Below are 27,844 nucleotides of genomic sequence, written 5' to 3' on the forward strand. Positions count from 1 at the left end.
GGTTCACCTGCTCCTAATCTAATAGCATATTTTTGAGAAACATAATGTAACACAAGATACCATAATGCAGCATAACAAGATGAATGCCTTAGCATAACATAACAGAAAACATGAATTACAATTAAAGAAAGTCAATTTTTCCCCATTTATTTACATTTCAGATTTTACACTTGGTGTGGTCTTCCATTCTACCCATATTGCCAACATCCAGTGTTTTGATTGACAGCTGCTTTTTCAACATGTATGTATCATGCACATATTTCCCAGGTCTCAATAACAGTGGTAGTATGCCCCCCTTGAACGCTGTGGGCCATAACACATTTGGGAACCGGGGTATGGGGGATGCAGAATCCTTTGGCTTTGGAAAGCATTGCACTTATTGGAGAAATGTGTGTGGGAAAAATACTTCCTACTGCAGTATTGCTGGAACTTTCTGCATTCTGCAGCACACATAGAAAGAGGAAACAGCCTCTTGTGATTGTTTTTGTGCAGGAAGGCATCTGTTCCTTCACAAAAATAATTATCTCCGCAACGCAGACCCCTTGCACCACGGTGCAAAGGTGCCTGCGTTGGCGCAGGGCAGCCCATTGTGCGCTGGCGCAGGGGAAAAGAACAGGAATGCGCCATATCTGATCAATACTGCGCATTCCTGCCCTTTTCTTTTGCCGTAGGGCAGTGCCGCAGGAAGGCCTGCAGCGCTGCCCTACGGCAAAACCTCATAAATGAGGCCGATCTATATTTTGCTGTCTCCCCTTTTCTGATATTTTGTGATTCTTTAACAATCATTCTTCTGTCTAATTTGGTTGTTCATCTTAATGTAACAGTGCTGTCAAAGAAAATATGCCAGTATGTGATGTATATTAAAATTGAATTATATCCTGAAAAAGCCCCAAATATCTGCACCGTAGCACCGAAACGTGAGTTGGCATTTTCTAGAGAAATTATCTTATGAAGGGGTCATGTCAAGGGTGGTCATTGGAGTTATATTTAGTATCACTCAACACACCTTTGAATTGAGGTTTCAATGTGGAAACCAATAATGAAATTATGATCAATAAAAAGATGCAGAAAAGGCTGTGTCTCGACAGCCTGTCTTAGAAAGCAGGCATGCCAAGGATGGAATTGGCTTGTAAAGTTCTGCTTAGAATCAGTCAATACATTGTTGAATTGAGGTTTCAAAGTAGAAATCAATCATGAGATTATGACAAAAATGGAGAAGACTCGACCACTTCAGATACTTGAATGTAATCGATAGTGTAGTGTTCAGTTCTTGAACCTCAGGCGATTCCTTGAAGGGTATTCATGGTGGTGGCAGCCGCCATACAGCTGAGGTTGAACAGTGCTGGTTTGATTTGAGAGTGTCTACCCACACTGCGGTATCTTTACCGTATTAGGTTTAGGCATTATTAGGTTCAGAAAGGGGAAATACAAGGGTTAGAGTGAGAGTTAGGGATAGGATAGGATATAAGCCATGGAAAGGGTTGTCATAGGGGTAAAGAATTGGGTTATCTTTAGAGGCAGAGTAAGTGTTTGAGCAAAGGCGTGTTCGGACTAGGATTAGAGATAGGGATAGGTTTGGGACTAGGGGTAGAATTAGGTATAGGGACAGAGTTAAGGGGGTAGAGATAGGAACATATTTAGGGCTAGGGATAGATTAGGATCAGGGCTAAGGATAGGTTTAGGGATAGAGGTAGGATTATGGATAGGGCTAGTTTTACAGCTAGGGCTATGGGCAAGATTGGACAAAGAGATGGATTTCAGGCTGTGAATAGGACAAAGAAAATTGCCAGGTTTAGCTGTTGAATTAGGGTTGAGTATTGGTTTATGATGGAATGAGAAATTGACTGGTTTGGAGCTAGAATTAGGGAAAGAGATATTGATAGGGTTAGGTTCTGATTAAGGTTTAGGGCCAGGATTAGATTCAAAATGAAGGGGAAGATGAGGGAGACGGTGAGGTTTAGTGTTAGGAGTCGGATGGTGGTTAAGGTACAGAGCTGGAAGTCGTTGCCTGAGTGGTAGGTGTTCCAGTTTGATAAGAGGGCCATCCAGCTTGGGTAAGTCCATTAAAGAACTTAAGAAACTCCGTGAAAAATGGAAAGAAATGTAAACTTCTGGCTTCCAAACGAAATGCCAATTTCATAGCCGCATATATTTTTGAACAATAGGTTTCTCCCGCTGGATTCGAACGGTTGGCTATCCTAACTTAAAATACAAACGTTCAAGTTACATTTGTAGGCGGTCAGGGGCTCACAAGAGTGTGGCAGTGACTCAAAAGGCGGGGGAAGATATGCAGATGTCTTAGGCGGAGAAGATGCCCTATTTATAGCATGAGTGTGAGACCCTCACCAGAAGCCTCCAGAAGGTCCCCAAGCCACAGCACACCCCTGGAAGACAGGATGAAGGGATCATGGCGGGAGAACGTCCCCATCACTGGCATCACCAATCGTCTGAAGTGTGCAAAGCGGAGTATTACAAAAAATGAGCGTGGTTCTCTGTCAACGCCTTAAGTGTCCCAGTCACATGTTGACATCATTAAAAAACCTTTACACACAATAATATCTTTCAGAATCTTACAAATGAAAAACAACACAAATTGAGCAGCTGGGCAAGAGCCGGAGCTGCTCAGAAATAAACACAATTTCAGGCCATTTTTACATCTTCCCTATTTCTAGAGGCCAGCTGTTGGTTGTGGTGACCAAGTGGCTTTGCGTCGATTCTTTGGGAGTCCGCGTGTGTGGGTACTGCCCCACTGTTCATGTTGTGTTTGTTGACTTGCTAAGAGGTCCTCCGGTGGACGCTCCGTGTCTTTTCTCACAGACATAGTTCCTCACTATCTCTTGATAGGAGCTTTGATCTCATCATGGTCTTTAGACACAATGGCCGCTACGAAACCCAGACACGCTTCACGGAATCTGAAGCGCCATTGGTTTCTCTGCTGTTTGCGCTTGCTTACTTCCATTTTCTGTACCCAACAACAGCGACTAAAATTGTGCATCTGAAAACTTTATAAGGCAAGCATCTCAGAGCTTCTAGAATCACTTGTTGGTCTGGAAGCCTGGTGAACCCTCCCAGGTTTGTGCCAGCCCTTTCTGGGGCACCACTAGCTCAGGACAGCCCTGGAGACCCGCCTGTACCATGAGGCGCGCTTTGTCCTACTCTCTGAACGTAAAGGCAAGATGGTGAGTGAGCAGAGCCCCAGGGATGTCCTGTTATGCGCTTTCGTGTAGCCTTTCCATGTAGGTTCTTAGTTCTTTACACTCCCCCAGGTCCATGTCCTGGCATACCCATTTGATATCATCCTCATTCTTGAGGATGGCGTTAACGCCGGGACCTTTGTCATCTGAGGATATGGTGGTGAAGGTGGTAAATTTGACTCGCTTGCGCTTGGACGTTGGGGAGGATGAAGGCTCGCTCCTGGCCTCCTTCCCTTCACTGAACTGCGAGTCTGGCGGCCTGTACAACTGGCCGTTTAATGATGTCGCAGGGTTCGTACTGAGGAGATATTTGCTTTCCTCCACGTCCACCCCTCGGTCCATGGCCGTGATGCACTCCTCAGTAGCTGAGAAAGTCATAGTGTTCTCCAGAAGTTCTGTCCTGTTACTTAGCCCAACCCAGTCGTGAGAGTGGGTCATGCCTTCCTGCTCGTCCACTGGCACACGCTTGTGGCGGTACTTCAAAGCAAAGGTGACGCAGTTGATAAGGAATACGAGTATGGCCAGGCAGAAGACCCCAAGGAGTGCATACATCCCTATCTCAAGATCACTCAAGCCCTTCTTACTCTGCACCAGGTCATTCTCTTCATCATCCCCGTGGCCTCGCGGAAGGTCGACTGGTGCTGGAAAGCTGGTAAAGTCGCTTGGCATGCTGGGAAGGTGGCTGGCATCATCAAGAGGGTTTTCTCTGTCCCCTTTCTTTCTCAGAAGGGATTGGTCGGTGGTCGCTCTCTTTATTGCGCCCTCTTCGCGGTCGATGGAGGAGCTGTGATAATGTTGGCCATCTTGTCTGGCTCCGTTGGGCGAAGCCTTTGGCCTCCTGTCGCGGTTCTCTGAGTACGTACCATCCCCATGGCGTTTGCCGTTGCTTGTATTTGGGCTCCTATCACTCTGCCCGTATTTGACTTTTATATTTCCGGTGCCGATGGCCAAGACGCTCTTCCTCTTTGACTTTTGGCAAAGTTCGCTGATCATGAGCTCAACTTTCACCAGTGCGCCCTGCCCTTCGCCCTCCGCTGCCACTGTCGGCCATCTTGCTTTGGGGTCCTGCTGCACAGACACTACCTTCTCATCCAGCGACGTGGCACTCAAGGCGAAGTCTTTGACATTGTAAATATCCAGTGGTGTCACCAGTCCATCACTAAACTGGACCCAGCAACTGACGGTGGCGGCCTGTAGAGAAAGGGAAATAAACAAGATACAGTCAGATGGCAAAGAAAATACGTTTTCCTCAAAGATAGCTTCTATACTGCAAAAAAGGAACAAAATGCGTAATCGTTGCATGGTCATAAATTCGGTTGTTGAGGCATAAAAACACTAGTTTTAAAATCAACAGTAGTAAAAAGTGATTCTTTCCCCCTGTAAGTGCTAAAAAAGAGATGTGCCCCGCGGGCTCCACTCCTTGTGTGCAATAATAAAGTCTGTGTCAAATAAATTGCATTTCACCAGAACCATTTACTGCTGTTTGGCTCTGAATGAAGGACATTAATGCAACGCGCCCACTGGTGACTCGTAACTGCCGCTCCCCCCCCGTCTTGCATTTAGATCAGCCCAGTGTCAGCCTGTAATCCGCTGCTCCTGTCCGAGCTGGTTTAAGATGCTCGGCTCATAGGGGAGTCTCGAGGGGCGAGGATGTGACGGAAGGCGCTATTACAGGCAGCATAGCAAGCGTTAAGGAAATGCGCTCTCTCCTCTTGACAAACATGTATATATTTAATGTACTCTTGCTGCTAAGCTGACAAAAAATATATAAAATTGCGCCCATCGTTATTTTTATTATTAATACTGCTATTTCAAGACCAGTATTAATGAATCTAATAATAATAATGTTAATGATAATAAAATTCCCTCAGCTGTGATATGTAACATGTTTACACTCGCCCCGCATAGAGCATTCGAGTTTCCACGTATGACCTGTGCCGAACATACTCAAACATGCCAACATGTGGAACCCAGAAAGAAGGAGATTTTCAAAAAAATCTATGGACTTTATTTTACATACTGGCTTCCTCTGAAGAGGGGGCATTTTAGTCATGAGAAATCAAAATGAAAGTCCTCTTTAGGTCTCGTCCAGGCAGCGCATGCTCTGTCTTCGAGACACGTGGGAGCAGATTTACAAGCCCCTTGCGACACTTTTGCGCTGCCGTTGCGTCACTTTTGTGACGCAATGCCGGCGTAAAAAATGTGGCAAATTTACAACGTGATGCATCTAAGGAGATGTGTCACGTTATAAAGCCCTGCGTGAAGTTTTACCTGCGTCAGGTATAATGTATGTGGGGTAGGCGTTCCAAAACAGGAAAGTCTCGTAAAAGTGACGCAGTGAAATCTACAAGATTTCACTGCATGACTTTTAGGACGCCACTGCCTCAAAACGTTACGCCTGCTTGGAGCAGGCGTAAGGAGAGATGCAGTGTATTGGGAATAGGTCACAACATGCATTGCTGGAGTTGCGTTGTGCTTGCGACAAGACTCCTGCAATGCGTAACTTTTCCGCCAACAGATGCGTCAGAATTTCTGACGCATCTGTCAATCCTTGCGCAATAGTGCGCCGTATTGTAAATACGGTGCATCTATGGTGGCGCAAGGGTTTTTCACGCAGGCGCAGGGAAATTGATGCATCTATAAAGATGTGTCACTTTCTTGTAAATCTGCCCCGTTGTATTTAGTCTATAGGCTTTGAACACGCCCAATGCTTACCATTAACATTTTTGTCTACCTTTAGAAATGTCTTTGTTTGTGAATAGTATACATTTGTCCCGCCTTTTGGCTGTTTTGTTTCACCCTAGAGACTGCCCCTGCTACATGGATTCTTGCACTATTGTCATTTGGTTTAGTTTTGGTGCACTACTTCTTCTTTCCGCTCTCTCCTGGCGCCCGCTTGGGCTTTTGTTCCTCTACACATTCACCCCATACACGTTCACTGGAAGGGAGTTCAACCATTGCCGTAGTACGATTGCCATTTGTAAGGCATTTGTAATTTTGTTCGGTTTTCCCATTGTTTAAATGTAATAATTGTTCCAATGAGCATGTTTTTTGTAGTCATGATAAGAGCTGACGCTGAGGCTTGAATCTGGTTCCCCAGTCTCAAAGTTGACAGCTCTATATGTTACACCACATCCTCTTACTTGTTTGTTTTGGCAACATATAGGGGCATATTTTCAAGGAGCTATCGCCGAGTTAACGGCACTTTATCGCAGCCAAAGTCGCAATAAATTTATCACCCCATTCACAAACTGGTGCTAACAGCCCATATCACCAGTTTACCCGTGATAGCAGCCTCAAAAAACATCGCCACAGATTACCCCGGCAACTATCGCTAATGAGATGCAGAGTAGGAGTTCCCGAGCAAAAAGCCGCAACAACACCACTCTGCAACATTCTCAACGACCAGACAGATGGGCGATAAGATCACAAAACAGGCGATAAGGTGCGTTAGCAGCAGGAAATTAACACCTGCGCCAACCAGGTGTAAAGTCGGATGACAACCGGCAACAGAAAAGGGAGCCCAGAGCACAGCCACACCTGAAGACCAACAGACACCATGGAGCCACTGATCATGCAACTCGGAGCCCCAACAGGGACACAACATCCACTGCCACCACACCCAGGACAGCCACCCCCCCCACGCCCCCCTTCCCCCGGACCCTCCCTTCGGACCACCACAGAGGCTGCGCGGACAAAGACAGCGGACCCCCAGGAAACGCACCAGCCTCACAGACCCAACACCTGACAATTACATTGCCCACCACGGGCTTAAAAGGACAACCATCCTATGCATCCTGACCAGCATTGCCCACAGGCTGACGGTACCAACACATCGGACAACCAACATCCCTCCGCAGACAAAGCTGCTGGCTGTGCCGCACTTGTTGGCCTCTGGGACCTGCCAACCAACAACCGCCAGAGTACGAGGAGTCTCACAGCCAGCCACATCCAAGCCCCCCCCCAACTGTCTTGAATGCCCTCATCAGCTTGGTACCACACTACCTATCCTTCCCCAAAACTGCGCAGAAACAGCTAGAGACCAAGCAAGGCGTCAAAGCCATAGCTGGCTTCCGTCACGTGTGTGGGGGCAATTGACTGCACACATGTCCTACCTGTGACCCCTGGTGACACTGCACACAATATCTGCTACCGAAAGCACACGCATACCATCACTGTGCAGGCAACAGTGGACAACCTGGGAATCTCCACCAACGTCGACGCCAATCACCCATTCCGAGTGCATGAGTCCTATATCTTCCGACAGCCCATCATCACCTGGTATTCCTGGCTGGCACCTACGGATATGCGCTTCTCGTTGGCAAGTACCAAATGAACACACCACACACCTCAACTCCACAACCTTGCAACTCACAACACTGGGAATGCACACGTCACAAACTCACAGACAACATGCCCACCCACCAGACACAACAGCACAACTCACTCTGCCAACCTGGGCCAGCCATGCACATAAGCCATCAACTGCATGGCACCTCAGCCACACAATAGCAGATTGTGGGAAGAGGTGGGGACCAGGCATGTGTGAAGGAGGCAACTGACCGATGAATGACAATGTACACAATGCCAAGTGTGGCGTCGAAGCGATGGCCAGACTGCAGTATGCAGACCACACACATATCCATGTCGACATACACCGCTGGTGTATGGAGTGCAGTGGACAGTGGACGCAACCATGTCACCCCAGCCAGGGGGTAAGATTCCGGAAATGTAGCTTGTTACATCCCCCCCTGTAAGCGTAAGCGAGTGGGCTGGCCTGGCATACCCCGGGCATGCGTAGGGGTGTGAATGAAAAGCACGTAGCTCTGGCCGTGGTCCTCTTCTGGAATACTCACGACTCTGCCAGGGCGGTACACCTCACCCCGCCACGAGGCCGACGCCGTGAGCGGTGTTGCCTGCATTCCTGTGCGCCTGCTGCACCCCAGGCCGCAGGGCCCCGTACCAGTCCTGCCAGGTCCGGCGCACCCAGACCTCAATGCACACCTGCCAACACCGGCGTATGTCGATGAGGGCCCACCACATGCCAGTGCAAGCTCCGAGCCCGAGTGCCCCGAACCTGGCAGCCTCCTCAGACCATCACGGCCTCCGCGACACCGGCCCGCTGTACTCCCTTCTCGTTGACGTACTCCACCTGCATGCACAGCGGAAAAGTAGGTCACACATTTGGAACTGAGTTTTGACTACACTATGGCAAAGAACATCAATTATGGCAGATTTTATCTCAGTATACTCCCATCGATGTGGTGCCACCAAGTCTTTGCATAGCATTCCATCCACAGGTGTCCGTGGGCTCACACGGACTACTGCCCCCGGGCCACGCTGTGTTCGAGTTGTTCGCACATGTGGGACTGAGTCTTGATTTGTCAATGACAGAGTACATATCATTGCATGCAAGGAGAGGTGTAAGGGGATGATGCGTTTCAGTCCGGAGGGTAAAAGGATCATCATTACGGAGGTGATCGAACACTACCACCAACTGCCCTGGTGTCACTAACTCTGTGCATCGCAAGACAATGACATTAGGCTGTGGGCTCTTGCTGACCGCTGCCTCCGGCCTATGCTGCGGGCGAGTTGGTCACACATTTGGTACTGAGTCTTGATCATACATTGTCCGAGTACACACATTAATGCAGAGTTTACATCACTTTACTCCCTTCGATGTGGTGACACCAAGTATGTGCATGGCATCCCAACCACACGTGTCTGTGGGCCCTTGATGACTACGCCGTCGGCCTACAATGTGGCCCAGCAGGCCTCACGCCAATCCAATCCAGTCTGTACCAGGCAAGACACGTCATCATCGCTGACTGAACACCCACTATGCTCTTGTGCTTTTGCCTCCATCAACCACAAGTCACCCCCAAATGTCATGTTGTGTGTTAGAGTTCCAGAAGAAGCTCGCTGAATCTCGTTTGGCCCGCGCTGACCGCTGCCTCAGGCCTACACTGCGGTTGAGTAGGTCACACTATTCGAATTCAGTCTTGATTTATTAATGGCTGATTTGATGTCATTGAACAGGCCTCAACGCAGACTGCATCCCCTTTCAGCCCCGGTGCCACTAAGTCTGTTCCCCGAGACCCATGGACACTTTGTGGTTGAACTTTGGTGGCGACTGAGTCCATAAACTTGGGGCTTTTGTCGCCATCATGTCGGTGATACCGACTTTGTGGCTAAAACGATGCCGTGGAATTCCACTCCTCCATTTGCTGCTTCTGGACAGCTTCCACTATCTGCATCATGCCCTGGAGGACACCTTCCACTGTCCCCCGCAACCCTCCACCACATACACCTCGGATATTGATGAGGACCCGCTCAGCTCGCGTGGCCCATTTGACTGCACCACAGGTCACCGTCCCGTGACGGGGTGCCTGTGCCGGCCGCAGTGTATCCTGGGCCATTAAGTCTGTGCTGGTCATGTCCGAGACCCCTTCTTCTGAGATATTGGGTGGCCTCTGAGGCGATGGCCTTGGGGTCATCAACGCCATGTGTCTGTGGCCCTGCGCTGGCCGCTGCCTACGGCCTCAACTGCGGCCCACCAGGGCTCACACATCAAATCGAGTCCTGACCGGCCTTGACGTCGCATCACCACAGGAGGCACACGCCACCACCGCCAGGACCAACTCCAACCGCCAACTGCCAGGGTCGAAACAGTCGTACTGGCAGACTGACTGAGTTGCTTGCACCTGTCGTGGATGCCATCTTCTGCCTGAAAGGAGTTACTCCCCTGCAAAAGCAGGCACCTAAATGCATCTGAATGGTTTGCTTCTCCCGCGCTCCTAAAGACTCTGAAGATTTCAGCAACACAGGAGGTGGGTTCCCGAAGGTCCCTGAGGTCAATCTGCCCTCTCAGCAATTTTATGACCAGTATCCCTCGTGGAGACCATGCAACCCGAACCCCTGTGCACTGTGTACATTTGCAGTTGCATATGCTTAGTGATGATTCCCGAGCTTGTGCATTGGACTCCGTGTAGTCCAAGCCCCGAGCAGTATTTGCACTGAAGATTTCTGGCCTCCACTCCTCAAGTGTCGTGAGGGCTGGTGCTTTGCAAACTTGCTTGAGGTCTCCTTGCGATCCCTGGTACGTTGGCCTGTGGGTCCTGGCAAGGGTCACCTTGCTAATTCTTGGGCTTACCTGGTTGCTCCAGATGTGCCCTGACTCTACATTGCTTGGAGAGTCCCCTGGACCTTGCTGGTCCTCACCGTAACCTGTTTCCTCTGACCACATGGGTTGCATTTGCCAAGGCTTGTTGGTGCTCCAGCCTGACAGCGACCCCTCAGCTCTCGACATCCTTTGTGGGACAGCTTACCTCTGGACTCTGGTCATCCTCGACATCTCCTGATCCCCGTGGCTGCAGAGTCAAGCAACCCTTCGTCACTCCTGAAGCACTAGACATTGGCGGGCATTCGATCACCGAGCCCCTGGTCACCTGAAGTGACCCAGACTCTGTCCCCTTTGCTTTCAGATTCTTCTCACTTCGAATCCAGGCTTGGATTCCACCGGATATTCTTTGCCCTCCTGGCAGCAGGACTTCTTTGCAGCTCTCTACTGAAAACGACAAAGGTTTCTGACACCACTTGACCCCTAGGCACTCGGCTCCTCTGGGATAGGTAACACGGGTACTTCAGTACTCACTGGTGGGTTGGCCTTAGAAGCTCCTAAGTTCCAAAGGGTTTGCTCGAAGTACTCTTAGAAGTGTCTTTAACTTGTAGATTTCCAACCGCGACTTTCCCATAGACTTGTACGGAGCTAGTGTCTGTGTTCTCACACTGCACCCGTCCTCCGTGGGCTCTCTGTGTCACTCCTTTGGGTAGTTCCTTGGGTTCCAGCGATTCTACGTGCTCTAGGCACTGTGTCTAGTGAAGTCGTGGTTGTTATACCATTTTATTAGTATATCGTTCGGTCTCCCCCTGGAGCCCGCCGTGTATTTTGCTACTTACGAATGTTCTATTGATTCAGTATTGTGTGCTTTGTGCCCTAGTCTCATATAGAGACTAGTAGAGAGTGTTATATTAATAAATACATATTTTTATATAAACACTGTGTGGTTCTCCCTTCATTTAGTCATTTAGGAGGTGATATTCTGGTAAAACAAGCTGCTTTACATTCCTCAGAGACTTAGCCTGAAGGCTGCTCTCCATAGCTACCACTAGGATAGCTTTCAATAAGGTTGTCTTTGACCTCAGACATCATAAGGGTCGTGTGGCCTGGTACAAGATGGCCACTTTAACTAGTGGACAGCATATACCAATCCACCTTCTCACACCGACCATGATGCGAAGCGACTTACCTTTGCTTCCGGTGAATTTGCCACAGGGTTACAAGTCATGCAAAACTGGGGCATATACTGTATTGTTTTCAATACAAATGAATTTATAAATCAACAATGTTAATCCACAGCTTTGCAGGCAAAATTGTAAGCAGTGAACAACCGATTAACCATTCACAATCGCTTATTGATCTTAGTGCGATCCGTTCCTCACTCTTCGTATAAGGAAAGTTACAGCAGCTTTATTAATTGCATAGCTCACTGTCGCCGCTCAAGGGGTTTCTTGGCGCTATATCTTTTTCACATCTGTAACAGGGGATCTTACATCTCTGAACACAGGGGCAGTTTCACTGCACGCCCACAAGAAACGTAGTCCTCAGTCTCTTTGGTGAATCCAGTGCAACCTTCTCTGAATACATGTGGGTCTTCAGTGGAGTAAAGCTCTGTGCATCTATGAAGGCCGGTGGCTCCTCACTTCAAAGGGTGCTCCTCGCCTGGAGGTGAGTGCTGACTCACAGCGCTTTCTGCGAGTTTACACTCAGGCGGAGAATCTTGAGGAGTTGTAAAGTCATTTATCTGTCAGAGCCCGTAGAAAGCTGATTTCTTTCAATCTCTCTCTGCTGATAAAAGCTAGGCCTGGGCAAAAATTTCGTTCCGTTCGCGGAAATTGCGATAATTTGACATTTTCGTGTTCCGCGGAAAGCGCGAAAATGTCAAAATTTCCGCATTCCGCAGCTTAGCGATAATTTGGTTCTTGCTCGCGCTGTAAAATAATACATTCTCGCGCGTGCGCGATCGCCTTACCTGAATCCCTGCGTTCGCCGACAAGTTTTCTTGATCCGGTCGCGTTCTCCATGAGATGTTGTATTGTTTTTAGCCATTTGCGCTGTCTCGCGACAGTTCGCGCCCACAGTGACGTCATGCATCGCGCGATCACGTCTTTCTTCTCGCGATCATGCACCGCGAGACAAATGAAAACAAGATGGCCGCGCCCGCGAGCAACCACATGGGTAAGTTGGCAAGCCGCAACCATGCAGAAAATCTCGCGAACATGCGGGAAAAAAACTTCCGCATCTTCGCGATATTTCCGCGTGTTTGCGATAATTTTTAACATTTTCGCGATAATTTGCGAAAGTGGATTTCGCAAATTCCGCCCACCCCTAATAAAAGCCTCACATTTTCCACAGACATCTCAGCATCCATTACAACCCCCAAACTTCTTACCCTGTGACATGGGAACTGATTTGCCCCTAGATTTATTGGACAGAACGTGTGGGACAGTGAGAGGTTGACCCTCCCGCTACTGGTATCTCTTGAAAGCATGCATTCATTAGTCGATTTTAGAGAATGAGAGAATAGTTGACCCCATGTTGGTGGAAGGAGCCTTCTTACCATCTGCTTATCATCTGTGTGTGGGAAGAGTTCCATAGACTTGGGTCCAGCTCAGTCTTTGAATTCAGTATGGACTTAGGGTCTTATTACGAGTACAGCGGACCTCGGACCACCTAACTCGGTCCGCTTGCCGCATTACGAGTGACAGCCAGCAGCCCATTACAACACTGCCGGCATTGCCAGGATCCTGTGGTGACGGTGGTGTGTGAAATGAGGATCGAGGTATCCCCGTAAGACAGATGGAGGACCCCTCAAGGGCAAAATTTTGCACAATTTGTTTCTCTGGACTGAACTTAGGATCCACCACGAGTCTCAGCGCAACCCTGCAGTGTAAATTCGCGATGGATCCGCGGATCCAAAGCTGAATGAAAAAACAAATTACACTCACTCACTCAACCCACACCGCGTGGGTTTGGCAGCACTCAGGGGATTTCCAGGAGGTCGAGGCCATAGGCACTGCGGCCATCCCTGCTGCGCACGGCCAATGGCCATGTGCAGCGTGGGGTTTGAAGTACTTGTTGGGTTGGGGCAGGGCCTACTTGCAGGTCCTGTGGTCAACCCCCGCTGCACATGGCTAAGGGCGGTGCGTGGCACGGAACTGAATGCATGCAGGGGTTTGGCCCCATACGACCACACCCTGTGGCTTGCCTCCCGCTATGTTTAAAAAAAACATAGAAATTCACTAAACAACTTAAGGTTACAGGGACATTATAGTTAGGAATTAGTATTTAAAAAACTTTAGAAATGCTTTGAAAGGGTGGATTTACATTTATGTCTAAAAGTAAAAGATCCCCTTTCTGGAACAAAACTTGGTCAGAAGCACAGTGAGATTGTTGGGTCCATCGCAGATTGTACAGCTGTGGTGCTGGGATGTCTCCGATCTGGACCACAGTCACTTCACATATCTGTCTTTGCTCTGCTTCATATGGTGCCAAATAAGCTTTGTGTTTTATACCTTTAAAGGGGGGGGGGGCTGAGCTCTCTTGTAAGGCGTATGGTGTCAAGACTCAAAGTCTTACGTAATCCATCACTTATGGCTCCTAACGGGCCAGGTTTACACATTTGGACCAGCTCTGTTGGAAGGTGGGGTAGTCACAGTCTCAGGAGCAGGTTAACTCCTCGACCCTCTATAAGTATCTCTGAGAAGTCTCAACATTCTGTGGCACAGGTCGGTCCCCTGAGGGTCGCCTGGGGACCACTGTCCCCAGGTGACCAGTGTAAGTGTCACTACAGTAGAAGGTCAGCTCTGGAGCTGTAGTTACGGCGTGACGCTATCTGAGGCAACTCTGGTCTTGTGAAACAGGGGAAAGTTCACCAAAAGCTTCATTATCCTTGTGAAGCATTCCAATGTGATTACAAAGGAAGGTTTCTGTGAAGAACACTCTTGTCTTTTGGAAGACTATCATTGTTCTCATAGTGGAAGGTGCACGTGTGACCACTATAGTCTAGTGAAACACTAGTGATGTCTTCACAACGGAAAGTGCACATAAAGCTGCACTAGTCTCATGAAACACTGCAAAGTACATTAGAGCCGAAGGTCAACAAAGGGAGCGCTATAGTCTTGTTGACAGACTGCCAATGTTGTCATAGTGGAAAGTCCACCTGCGGACCACTCTAGCCTAGTGAAACACTACAGTTGTCTTCACAACGGAAAGTGCACTAGAATCTTACACTAATCTGGTGAAACAGTGCAGATGACATTATAGAGGAATGTCAACAGAGGGAGCAGTCTGGTCTTATGAAAGATTTCCAATGTTGTCATAATAGAAAGTCCATGTGCGGACCACTCTAGTGAAAGACTAGTGATGTCTTCACAATGGAAAGTGCACAAGATGCTGCACTAGTCTTGTGGAACGGGAAACAACCTTTACAACACAGTCATTACATCGCACTACATTTACAACACAGTCATTACATCGCAACATCCTTTACATCGCATGTCATTGCTACGCAGCCATTACATCGCATGTCACTACAACACATGTCATTACAACACATAGTACCCTTACACTATCCACCACTTACCCTACTGTTGCACTCACTGGAGTTAGAATAGTAATTTTTACCCCTACACTATTAAACACTTACCCTACTGTTGCACTCACTGGAGATAAAATAGTCCTTATTACCCCTATACTATCCAACACTTACCTTAAATGCGATGTAATGGTATGCATTGTAATGGTATGCGTTGTAAAGGTATAATGCGATGTAATGGAATGCGTTGTAAGGGTAGTTTCTGAAAATGAGAATTTAATGGCATGCGATGTAAAAGAATGCAGTGTAAAGGATGTTTGTGATGCAAAAACTGCATTGTAATAGGCATGCGTTGTAAATGTATGCGTTGTAACGTCATACATTCTAATGGAACACTGCAAATGACATTGTAAAGAAAGGTGAACGGAGGGAGCACTCTAGTCTAGTGAAACACTACACTTGTCTTTACAATCAAAAGTAAACAAGAATCTTACACTAGTCTGGTGAAACACTGCAGAGGTTTTCACAATGTAAAGTCCACAAGAACCTTACTCTAGTTCTATGGGACACATTAACCACCCGCCCCATGCACATCAAGCCCTGGTACCTGCTTGGGAGCGTTAAGCAGCTCTTGTCCTGTTGTGGTAGCGAAGATGGCCTTGTTGCTGCCAGTGCTGAGTTGGAGGGACAGAGACAGCCCGGTCACCAGCTGCACTCCAAGATCAGTGATTGTCACCTTCTCATCCACGACGGTCACTGTCTTCTCCGCCAAGATGGCGTCCGAGAGCGGGGACAGGATCTGGACAAAGAGGGAACGGATATGACCAAGTACATCATGTGCAATGCGCCTCCTGCAACTCAAGAACATTGCGAACATCTCTAGTGCCTGTTTACTAGAAAAGGCAGGTCGGGTTGGGACAATGTCAGTAACGTCAGGTGAGCCTTATATATGTGAATGCCTCTCTTTAGAACTTCATAGGCAAAGCTAAATGGAAAATCTGTCTCCCACTGTATGCACTGGTCTGTCTTTCTATATAGTTCACACAGAATCCAGAGACTTACAGATTAAATTAAAACAATACACTAACAGCCTCCTTTAGGTTTCAAAGCCCATAGTAAAATGGAAACACATGGAACTATGTGTGTGCCTGTCTTAGCTGCTTGTGTCTGTGTCCCTTTTAAACAAACACCTCCCGTGAGATTGAAGCAGGTTGTAAAGGTGTCAACAAGTGACAAAATACCTCATGTAATGACCCATGCACATAGGAACAATAGCCAAGACATATTCTACCGCTCCTCTTACTCACACAACGGGCCCAGGTGGTTGGATCAACTCAGACCACCCACCTCCACTACTGCAGTACATTATGTGCTGACCTCAGTGCTACATTTGCACAGAAATAAGTGTAGGGGCCCAAACTTGTTCTGTTCTTTGGAGTTTGCTCTCAATTGCACTGAAGGTCTGTGTTGCTAAACACCAAGGATATCTATTCCTGGATCCCCCTCTTGCCTCTTTCTTCCTCCATCTTAGAATGTTTGTCTTCTTATCTAACGCCTGTAAGTTCTTTTAAATCCTTGCATTCTCCCTGTATCAGTGTTTTCCTATGAAAGTCTGTTTTAAGAAAACCCATTCAAAGATGGTGCCACAGACCTACTTTTTAATTTTATGCATAGGAAAATGTAATCAAAGATGCCTTTGCAGCCATCTTGGGATGGTTAAAAACATTTTAAGATGCCTGCCAACCAGTACAGAGGCAAGTGGCAATCAGAGTAGTAGGTGGCTTGAGGGAGAGAGGGGTTGGACAAGCACATGCTCGAGAGGAGGATGCTGGCTATCCAATCAAAACAAGGTGAGACCTCAATGCGCCTCTGGGGCGGGACAAATAGAGGAACAGGGAGAGAAGCCATTGAAACAGAAGCAAGTAAGTTAGATCGAAACCAAAGCCATGCATACATGAGTGGGGGGCTGACCCACCGCCACCCTATGCACTGCGTTGTGTACAGTAGGTGTTCTACTACACACATCTAAGGGAATCTGAAAAATAAGGCCAGTTAACAGACCGACAGAGAATGTAAGGTAAAACTACAGCCAACAGGCCCGGAGTTTCTTTGCTAGAAGAGGGAAGCAGAGACATCTACTGGCCCTGAATTTCTTGCTCACCCCTAAAGGAAATGGTGCTCTGAAATGCCCATCCCCCTGCAATTTTGCTACATTTTGGAAATCTTGAATAGATCTTATTCACTCAGCCATGAGAGCAGTGAAGGCCTCTTGGACTTAAGATCATTTTATTGCTCGCTGGCGCCCAGAAGAGAATTTGGCCATGTCTGAACTGGGGTGGCAGAGTGGGCTAAAGAACGGTGATGGATGAAACCCAGATCTGTTGACTGGGGGTGAGTGCCTGCAATGTTCAACACTCCGTCCATCATTTTCTTTGGTTTTTGCTTTGTTCGCCATAAGTTGGCAGGGTATGCTCAGACGTGAGTCCCTTGCTCACTTTGCCACTGGAGTCAAGCAAGCCTGGCTGAAGACGGCTGAAATGCCAGAAACCGGTCCTAGGAAGCTTGTTTCTGGTCCAGGGAAGACATGGCTTGGCAGTTCGGGCTGGACTGTTCCCATGAGGCACAGGGTCAAGACTGATTTGCATATGGCCATGTCTGAACTAGGGTGGCAGAGTGGGCTAAAGAACGGTGATGGATGAAACCCAGATCTGTTGACTGGGGGTGAGTGCCTGCTATGTTCAACACTCCGTCCATCATTTTCTTTGGTTTTTGCTTTGTTCGCCATAAGTTGGCAGGGTATGCTCAGACGTGAGTCCCTTGCTCACTTTGCCACTGGAGTCAAGCAAGCCTGGCTGAAGACGGCTGAAATGCCAGAAACCGGTCCTAGGAAGCTTGTTTCCGGTCCAGGGAAGACATGGCTTGGCAGTTCGGGCTGGACTGTTCCCATGAGGCACAGGGTCAAGACTGATTTGCATATGGCCATGTCTGAACTGGGGTGGTGTAGTGGGCAAAAGAACGATGGATTTAACCCAGATCTCTTGACTGGGGGAGAATGTCTGCATTGTCAGCATTCCGTCCATCATTTGTTTGTTGTAACGCTTTTCGCCCTAAGTGGGATGGGTATGCCCAGACGTGGGTCCCGTGCTCACTACGCCACTGGAGTCAAGCTATCCTGGCTGAAGACGGCTGAAATGCCAGAAACCGGTCCTAGGAAGCTTGTTTCCGGTCCAGGGAAGGCATGGCTTGGCAGTTTGGGCTGGACTGTTCCCATGAGGCACAGGGTCAGATTGATTTGCATATGGCCATGTCTGAACTGGGGTGGCAGAGTGGGCTAAAGAACGGTGATGGATGAAACCCAGATCTGTTGACTGGGTGTGAGTGTTTGATTGGTTCTGATGCTCCGTCCATCACCACCCCCTTTTGTACCGCAGAAGAGAATGTAAGCGCACGCTACAAATATCTAGCATAAAAATATGGGTTTTCCACATGCAATGCATGGTTCATGTGGCCCCACGTGCAATGCATAGCCCCAAGCATAGCCCCACTTACAATGCATGGCTCCAGGTGAAATGCATGGTCCCAGGTGCAATGCATGGCTCAACGTGCAATGCATGACCCCACATGCAATGTATGACTTCACGTGGAATGCATGGCCCCACATATAATGCATGGCCACTTGTGCAATGCATGGCTTCATGTGCAATGCATGGTCCCATGTTCAATGCATGGCTTTGGGTGCAATTCATGGCCCTGCATGCAATGCATGGCCCCACGTGCAATGAATAGCACCACGAGTAATGATTAGCCCCTTGCATGGCCCCACTTAAAATGCATGGCACCATTTGTGGCCCCGCATGCAATGCATGGCCCCACGTGCAATGCTTAGCACCACGACTGCTGCATAGCCTCTTGCATGGCCCCACTTGCAATGCATGGTCCCAAGCGCAATGCAATGTTCCCACGTTCAATGCATGGCCCCATGTGCAATGCATGGCCCCACGTGCAATGCATGGCCCCATGTGCAATCCATAGCACCACAAGCATTGCATAGCCCCTTGCATGGCCCAATGTGCAATGCATGACCCCACATGCAATGTATGACTTCACGTGGAATGCATGGCCCCATATGTAATGCATGGCCCCATGTGCAATGCATGGCCCCATGTGCAATGAATGGCCCTGCGTGCAATGCATGGTCCCGCTTGCAATGCATGGCCCCAAGTGCAATGCATAGCACCACGAGTAATGAATAGCCCCTTGCATGGCCCCACTTAAAATGCATGTCACCATATGCAATGCATGGCCCACATGCAATGCATGGCCCCACGTGCAATGCATAGCACCACGGCTACTGCATAGCCTCTTGCATGGCCCCACTTGCAATGCATGGTCCCAAGTGCAATGCATGGTCCCAAGTGCAAAGCAATGTTCCCACGTTCAATGCATGGCTCCATGTGCAATGCATGGTCCCGTATGCAATGCATGGCCCCATGTGCAATCCAGAGCACCACGAGCAATGCATAGCTTCTTGCATGGCCCCACTTGCAATGCATGGTCCCAAGTGCAATGCAATGTTCCCACGTTCAATGCATGGCCCCATGTGCAATAGATGGTCCCGCGTGCAATGCATGGCCCCATGTGCAATCTAGAGCACCACGAGCAATGCATAGCCCCTTGCATGGCCCAACATGCAATGCATGGTCCCAGGTGTGCTGCATGACCCAACTTGCAATGCAGGGCCCCACGAGCAATGCATGGCCCCAACGCAATGCATGGTCTCAACGCAATGCGTGATCCCACATTCAATGCATGGCCCCATGTTTAATGAATGGCCCTATGTTCAGTGCACGGTCCCATGTTCAATGCATTGTCACACATGCAATGCATGGACCCACATGCAATGCATAGTCCCATGTTCAATGCATTGTCCCACATGCAATGAATGGCCCCACATGCAATGTATGGTCCCACAAGCAATGCATGGTCCCACATGCAATGCATGGTCCCACATGCAATGCATGGTCCCACGTGCAATGCATGGTCCCACATGCAATGCATGGTCCCACGTGCAATGCATGGTCCCACGTGCAATGCATGGTCCCACATGCAATGCATGGTCCCATGTTCAATGCATGGTTCCATGTTCAATGCATGGTTCCACATACAGTGCATGGCCCCACCTGCAATGCAAGATCCCTTGTGCAATGCATGGCCCCACCTGCAATGCAAGACCCCTCGTGCAATGCATGGCCCCACCTGCAATGCAAGACCCCTTGTGCAATGCATGGCCCCACCTGCAATGCAAGAGCCCACGTGTAATGCATGGAGGGGGCTTGCACTACTTTTTCAGGATCTTTTTACAGCTTTCTTCTCCACCGTTCCCAATTCACACTTTGAATGCTTGGTTTTTAATATAGAGCTTTTAAAACCCAGTTGTTCACTGGCCTCCTGTTGTACAGACCACCAGGCCCAAAAGCCCATTTTCTGAACGCCATTGGCCAGCCCTTAGAATCCTCTTTACTTACAACTGATTTTACCTTATGGGGCGGCCTCAACTTTCATTTAGAGAATTGCAGCGCCCCTGACACTGCTGCTTTGCTAGGCTTCCATGTCAGGTTTGGGCTTGGACCAACTTGTGGTAGGGCCAACCCATCGCCCAGGCCGCCCCCAGACGGTATGTTTTCCAATTGTAGCTATCTGGTGAACTTAGCACTAATACCAGTAACGTGGTCTGATCACAGAGCAGTCACTTGGGACACCTTTCTGGGCCAGAGTCCAGTCCAGGAGAAGGCTCCCAAGAAGTTAATTCATTTACTGGCATGGAACAAGATGAATGTGCAAGAACTGAATGCAATCCTATTAAACTCACAACCTGCCACGTGTCCGAAGATCCTGAGAAGATGGTATCTAATTATTCTGCTTGGTTGACTGGAGCGGTCAATACACGGATGGTTTCCAGGAGAAATAAACCTACTTCTCCGTGGTTCAGTGAAACGCTTCGGGCCGCGAAAGTCTGCCGCAAACAAGAATGCAGGTCGAGGGAAAACTGCGATAATATCGAAAAAGAAAAATAGAAATCTCTGCTTACAGACTATAAAATGCTTAGAATAAAGAAAAAATCACAGTATTTAATTAATTCCATTGAAAAAGCTTGCTGCACCTCTAAAGTCATCTTTCAGACCTTCTCCAAACTTTACTCTTTGGCGGTTAGAAATACGGATAATATCAATCGGGATTTCTGTGACTCCTTAGCCCAGAGATCTTCAATCTTTTGTCGGTCGAGCCCCCCCCATCTAACCCTTTTAACACGTCGAGCCCCCACCCTCACCGCCACCACCACCTGACAAAAAAGTTCTGGAAGCTGGTGCTCTGCATCATTGATGGTCATTCTCTCCTGTAGAGCCCAGGTCGTATAGGGCAAATAATATGAAATAAAGTAAGAGTGTGTAGTAAACTGAAGTCTTTGTAGTGCGTGTGCTTATTCTAAAGTTCAAATGAAAAGTCTCCAAGAAAAAAATTTGCACAAAAAATTACATTGGTGCTTTATTTTTCACAGAAAACACAAAATTTAGGATAGTTTAGCAAAAACACTCCCAAAACTCAGGTGTGGGAGTGCATGTTTTTCTCCACAGAGACAATGTGTGGATGGATTCTTGCTTCTGTCATCCTTAGGTTGTGCTCCACTTCTAGTCTTGAGCAGTGCCTGGAAACGGGAGTGCTCACAAAATTTTGTAATGTATTTTTTGCAGTTTTATATAGCGCGAACATGACCCAAAGGTATTGGAGCGCTTTACAGGAGCATCTTTTACATTACACAAGCACACATTCATTTTTTGTAAGCACAGGGAGATTACGTGATTTGCCCAGAATCACAGGATGTTGAGCAGACATCAAAAATTGAACCTGGTTTCCCAGCTCTACAGTCCTCAGCTCTGGCTGTTGTGCCACATCCTTGCCCCTAAGCAAGATATCAGAAAAAGAAATATCTTTGATTCTGGAATAAAATCTGTTGGCATGTCATTCTGGGCGGTGTGCAACACCCGCTTTGACATGGAGCCAGTGTGGGTGCGACTGTGGTTTGCTACAGTGATGCTGCAACAGGTGCCAGGTGCCACCGCCTCAGCACATGTTGCAGCAGAATGCCACGCTTTCGGTTTTAGACGTCACATGGATCGAGGAGACCTCCAGTGGGCAGTCTACCATATGAGCTGTCCCATTTCAATCTCTGCCCTCGCTGTAAGTTTCAACAGCAGCTAGGGCCGTGGGGTCTGATTGCATTGCTGAACACTGATAATCCGTAGTCCCCCTTTATCACTCACCTCCACGCAGACACGGCTGAAGAGCATGGGTACGTGAGGCAGGACCCAACAGTGAGATTTGTTATGGACACAGATTTTATCATCACTGAATCGGTGGCGGAAGCCATGTCAAAGGCCTTAAAAAACATACAGGACCTCCTGTATGACCAGTTTCAACTTGCAAAGGGTCGCAGTTCGGACACACCCTGTGGGTGAAGGAGGGTCCCCAAAGTGTGGATCAGAGATAAGAGAAATCGGGATCAAAGACATACTCTTTTGACAAGTTGCAAAGACCAGAGGGATGAGGTAGCTGCTGGGCCCAGTGGTGTATTTTGACCAGATAAGGGTGTCGCCCAAAAAGGGGCTTCTGACTAAGACCTGGGGGATACAAATGCATTCACATCAGGTGCGCAGTGCCCTCACCCCCCCACCCTGTCGTGTGTGTCAGCCCGGGCTGAGAAAGCTTCCGGGAACACACACAGACAGTTTTGGAGCTGCCAGCCGCACTTGAGTAATTCACAGGTCTTAAAAAGACCATTTACGCGTTAGGCTTTGCAGCCCGGGCTGAGATACACGACTCGCACCTAGAAGCAACAATAGATGGTGAAGTGGTGGGGTGAAGTGTGCGCCCCCCCTGAAGGGGTGCTGCGCCCCCCAGGGGCGCGAGGCCCGCAGTTTGAAGACCTATGCCTTAGCCTCATTCTTTTTTTAAAAGTAGAGATTATTTTTAATAACTTCACTTTGAATATAACAATACCTCCCATTAGGAGCCGGATTATGGTAGCACAACCATTTTTTGGGCCTTTCAAAGACGAGTCGTCTTTGAAAGGCCGATGGCTCTCAGGGCCGCCCTCAATTTTGCTGCAAGGCTCTTCACAGGCGCTAAAAGATACAATTGTATCTCCCCATATCTGATTTTCCTGAACTGGCTCCCATATGAAGCTCGGCTACAATTAAAAATTGCATGCATGGCACATAAAGCTATTCATTTCAATACCCCAATGTACCACGGTCAAAAGCTGGAGGTCTCGGGTGGTTCGAGAGCCTCTAGAAGTGCCAGCACTTTACTGCTCAAACCACAAAAATGTAATAAAAAAAAAACTACAATCGAGCCTTCTCGGGTATCGCCTGAGGATATGGAACTCTTTGCCCCTGAAGTCAGGTTGAATCCCTCTACAGTCCTTTTAAAAAACGGAAGTTACATTGTGACTGATGAAGAGATGTTTTCCATAGAAAGGGAGGTTCCAAGGCGCTAGAGGAGACCCTCGCTGGCGTGAGACTACGACCAATGTTTGGTGGACCTGTTGGTCCTTTGTGATCTCCGCTTCTTCCGTTTGCAAATGTCATACTGTATTGTGCCATGACAACGCTATGGCTTGTTCGCTGCATTCTGAATCCCTCCACTGCCTTTTCAAGGAAGCGAACGATACGGATGAAGAATCCTCTGCCTTAGAGTACCAGCTTCCAAGGCTCCCTAGGTCGCCCGACTCTACAAGAATGTTAACTTTGTTTTTCGTTTGGTTGTTCTGATTTACCCTCTTGTATCCTGCTTGATGTATAAACTGTAAAGCGCACTGATGCCCTAGGTGGTCATGTTCGCGCTATAGAAAACTTTTAAAATAAATAAAAATTAGAAGGGACATTTATCTTAGGGACTACAAGAAGGTCTCCTTCCCTGAGTTTAATCCTTTCTCAGTAGATCAAGTTAGACGGCTGCTTCTTTCCACCAAATCTGCCTCACCTCATGATCCCTGCCCTCCTAAAACTGCACAGCTTGTTCCCGACTTGATCGTTGCCCAGCTCACCTCCATCTTTAATGCTGCCTTTAGAACCGGTCTCTTTCCTAAAGATTGGAAAATGCTTCTCCCGCAGCTTAAAGTCAACATGAATGCGCTTGACCCCACTAGCTATAGACCAATCTCCAGGCTGCCTTTCCAGCTAAAATACTGGAGAAAGAAAAGAACTGTCAATTATGAGCCTTCCTGGATAGCAATCAGCTATTGCACGACCCCCAGTACGGGTTCCGCAAGGGGCATTCCACGGAATCCGCTCTCATTACAGCTACAGAGAGGGTTGGGGCTACAGTGGCGGATGCCATGCTGCACTCATTCTTCTTGATCTAACCGCGGCCTTTGACACGGTCAATCATGACCTTTTGTTGAATCCGCTCGAGGATTTGAGTATAGATGGGGCAGCTCTGGCCCTCTTTAGATCCTTTCTTGCAGATCGAAGTCAAACTGTGTCCATTGGCGATTTTACACCTAAACCATTTTCCTTGCTGTGCGGAGTTCCTCGGGCCTCCTTAGTGAGCCCAGCTCTCTTCAATATCTACGTTACCCCGCTGGCCGCCCTGCTGGAGTCATTCAGTTTATCATCATCTCATATGCGGATGTCACACAAATTGTAGTCTCACGTTTTAGGACGGGTTCCAACAGAAATGAATCTTTCCAGAATTGTATGTGGGAGGCCGGTGCTTGGATGGATTCAAAGCTGCTTAGACTGACCTCTGCACAAACAGAGGTCATCTTATTTGCGAAAAACACCTCCTTTTGGAATTCCACACGGTGGCCAGATGAATTGGGTCCACTTCCGGTTCCAGTGAAAAAGGTGAAAAACATGGGTGCCCTGATTGGCGATACATTGACATATAAAGAACAAGTCAATAAGGTATCTTCCGCAGCCATTCTTTGCTTCGGATGATCAGAAATTGCACCGTTTCTACTCCCAAACCTGTTGAAAACAGTAGTTCTTTGCCTTGTAATGTCCAAGCTGGAGTATTGCAATGGACTATATGCTAATTTACCCAAAGCTCCCTTGAAAAAGCTACAGACCTAACAAAATACCAGGCCAGGCTGCTGATGCAAATCCCGCGGTTACAGTCGGCCTGACATGCCTTGGTGAGACTTTATCAGTTACCTGTGCAACAAATGATTCATTTTAAAGCGCTTTGCATTGCTTATAAAGTGCTTCTGGGGCAAGGTCCCATCTTCTTCAAAGAAAAATTCAGATGGTACATCCATAACAGGACTCCTAGGTGCAGTTCAGCTAGGAATTTGATTGTGCCACCTACAAGCTTGCCTCCTGGGGAGGCAGGAGATTTATGCTTTGCACGACTAAAAACTGGAATCATCTGCCCTTAGACGTAAAATCTGCTCCCTCTCTTTGGAGCTTCCGCAAGCTACTAAAAGCATGGCTCTTTACTAAGCCCTAACTAAGATCATTCTGTTCCTTGTTTCTTTAGCCCAGAGACGCCTCAGGGTAATTGTTTTCACTTTATATTCTCAAATCAAATCATGGCCCCGCGTGCAATGCATAGACCCACATGCAATGTATGGCCCTGCGTGCATTGCATGGCCCTGCATACAATGCATTGACCCACTTGCAATGCATGGCCCTGCGTGCAATGCATGGCCCTATGTGCACTTCATGGCCCCATGTGAAAGGCATGGTCCCACGTCCGATACATGGCCCCACATGCTATGCACAGTCCTGCATACAATGCATGGCCCCATGTGCAATGCATGGCCCCATGTGCAATGCATGGCCCCATTTGCAATGCATGGCCCCACATGCAATGGATGGCCCCACATGCAAGGCATGGTCCCACGTCCGATACATGGCCGCACATGCTATGTATGGTCCTGCATGCAATGCATGGCCCCACGTGCAATGCATGGCCCCACATGCTATGCATGGCTCCACATGCAAGGCATGGTCCCATGTTCGATGCATGACCCCACATGCTTTGCATGGTCCTGTATAAAATGCATGGTTCCATGTGCAATGTATAGGCTCTCATGCAATGAATGGTCCTGCGAGGAATGCATAGCCCCGCGTGAAATGCATGGCCCCGGGTGAAATGCATGGCCCCGGGTGAAATGCATGGCTCGTTCTTCCCTGGACAAGAAGTCATCATGAGCTGAATGGGCCAGGACAATCTAGAGCACAAGATAAGCTGAACAGCAAACGAGCAGCAAAGGGAACAAACTACAAGTATTGATGGACGAGCACTTATGAAATGGGGAGCACTGGAAACAGATCCTATAAGGAGCAGGGAACAGAGTGGGTTCAATCATGACCTGAGCAGGACATTCAAACAATTCTTGCGTTAGGACTGAAACTTCCTAATATCTTCCTGGTTTAATATTCATTTTACAGTTATTTTCAAGTTGATGATGGGGTCCTTACTGGGGAGGACAGGAAACATTTGTCTCACCTGGATTGTTGTCATGCCAACTTCCTGTCCAATCAGAATTTGGCTTCCTTGCAGTTTGGCAATCCTTGGCTCCTCCACTTGCATGAAGTCACTCACAAGGTCTGTGATGTCAACCTGCCAATCCGAGCCCATCATGTGGATCATCTGCCCTCCAGGGTCCAGAGGTTCTGCGATGAACTGTGTGAGGATGCGCACCATGGCATGCTGGTACTGAAGCGTGCACCCTCGCCCCTTCCTCTCGTCTTCTTCATCATCATCACCACTGTCTCTAGTTGGCCTGTCAAAACAGACAAAATAGTTTGAACTGCCCAGGAACAGCTCATACACAAGGATAAAACAACAAGCAAAGAATCCAAATGGGATAAAGAAGTCCCAGTTTACTGGTTCCGTTAACCACTGACCCACCCCTCTCCCTCCACTGATTTTAGCATCTTGTAAATCCGGCTCTAAAGGTGCTGACCACATGCGGTGTGGGGTGGTGACAAGTTAGAAAGGTTCCATCCTCATATGAGAGTTTCTAATCCTATGTCAGAGGGCTTCATCCTCTGGGTTTGTGAGCTCTGGTACCAGCAGAGAAGGCCCACCATTCATTGCGCCTCTTTACGGCTGGGCATCATCAGGCGGTACCAAACCAGGGCTCGGATCATTCTACAGCTGCAGAGGTCCAAGGGCGTGAGGACCCATGTGGAAACCCCTAGACATGGATCCAAGGGGAGGGACAAGAGTCAATGAAGGTGTACGTGTTTATAAATACTTGTCTTTACCATGACATCTCATGTATGACTTACCCACAACTTAACATCCCAGTCCTCAGGCTACCACCAGTCTTGTTTCCACAACCCCTTCATGCTAGGGACCTTGCCAAGGCCTCCAACATGTGCTATTTGTACTGAACAATCCTCACGTAAATCAGTAGAACATGCTTTGATCCACTTATGACTACACCTTCCAACACCTTTTGTGATTTTATGGAAGTGTAGACCTCGGGATGCGAAGAACAGTCTCTTGGCCAAAACTCCACTATGTACTTATTTAACTAAATAACGCCACTGTCCTGTCACCGAGCTCCCATCCACTGGTCCTTCCTGAAGTGTAAGTCTCCTGAAGTGTAAGTCTCCTGATGTGTAAGGCTTACAGCATCCCACAACGTCCACTAAAGTGACACTGCACTCAATGCTCTCAGGTAGGCAAGACAGGCACCGGGTCCCGATACTCCACGCTCTCGGGGCATACTTACCATCGATACATGAGCATCGTTAGCACGTGGTTTGCAAGCCCAGTGACGGGCCTGGTGGCACAGCCATCGGAAAGGAAATGCACTAGAGGTTGAGGGAAACATTTATTGAATAGGGCAGGAATGCGCTGTATTTAACATTATATGGCCTATCCCCGCCCTTCACTTGTACTGGCACACAAACTGCTGCCTAATGCCAACACAAACATAATTGTGCGGTTGTGCAAAAGGGCTCGCATTGCAGG

General features: G+C 48.3%; 1 protein-coding gene across 1 annotated transcript in view; it reads right to left on the reverse strand.

The window, feature by feature from the left end:
• Window positions 1-149: 149 nt before the first annotated feature.
• LOC146783173 (transmembrane protein 132D-like) overlaps window positions 150-27,844 on the reverse strand; it is a 1,969,967-nt gene continuing 1,942,272 nt past the window's right edge. Inside the window, exons 7-9 of the mRNA XM_085636467.1 lie at window positions 26,366-26,642; window positions 15,459-15,650; window positions 150-4,385 (exon numbers count right to left, since the gene is read on the reverse strand). Of these exons, the coding sequence (XP_085492593.1) occupies window positions 3,210-4,385; window positions 15,459-15,650; window positions 26,366-26,642 (1,645 nt within the window). The 3' untranslated portion in view covers window positions 150-3,209. The remainder of the gene's footprint in view (window positions 4,386-15,458; window positions 15,651-26,365; window positions 26,643-27,844) is intronic.

Source organism: Triturus cristatus, chromosome 11 (genome assembly GCF_964204655.1).
Source record: "Triturus cristatus chromosome 11, aTriCri1.1, whole genome shotgun sequence".
NCBI lineage: Eukaryota > Metazoa > Chordata > Amphibia > Caudata > Salamandridae > Triturus > Triturus cristatus.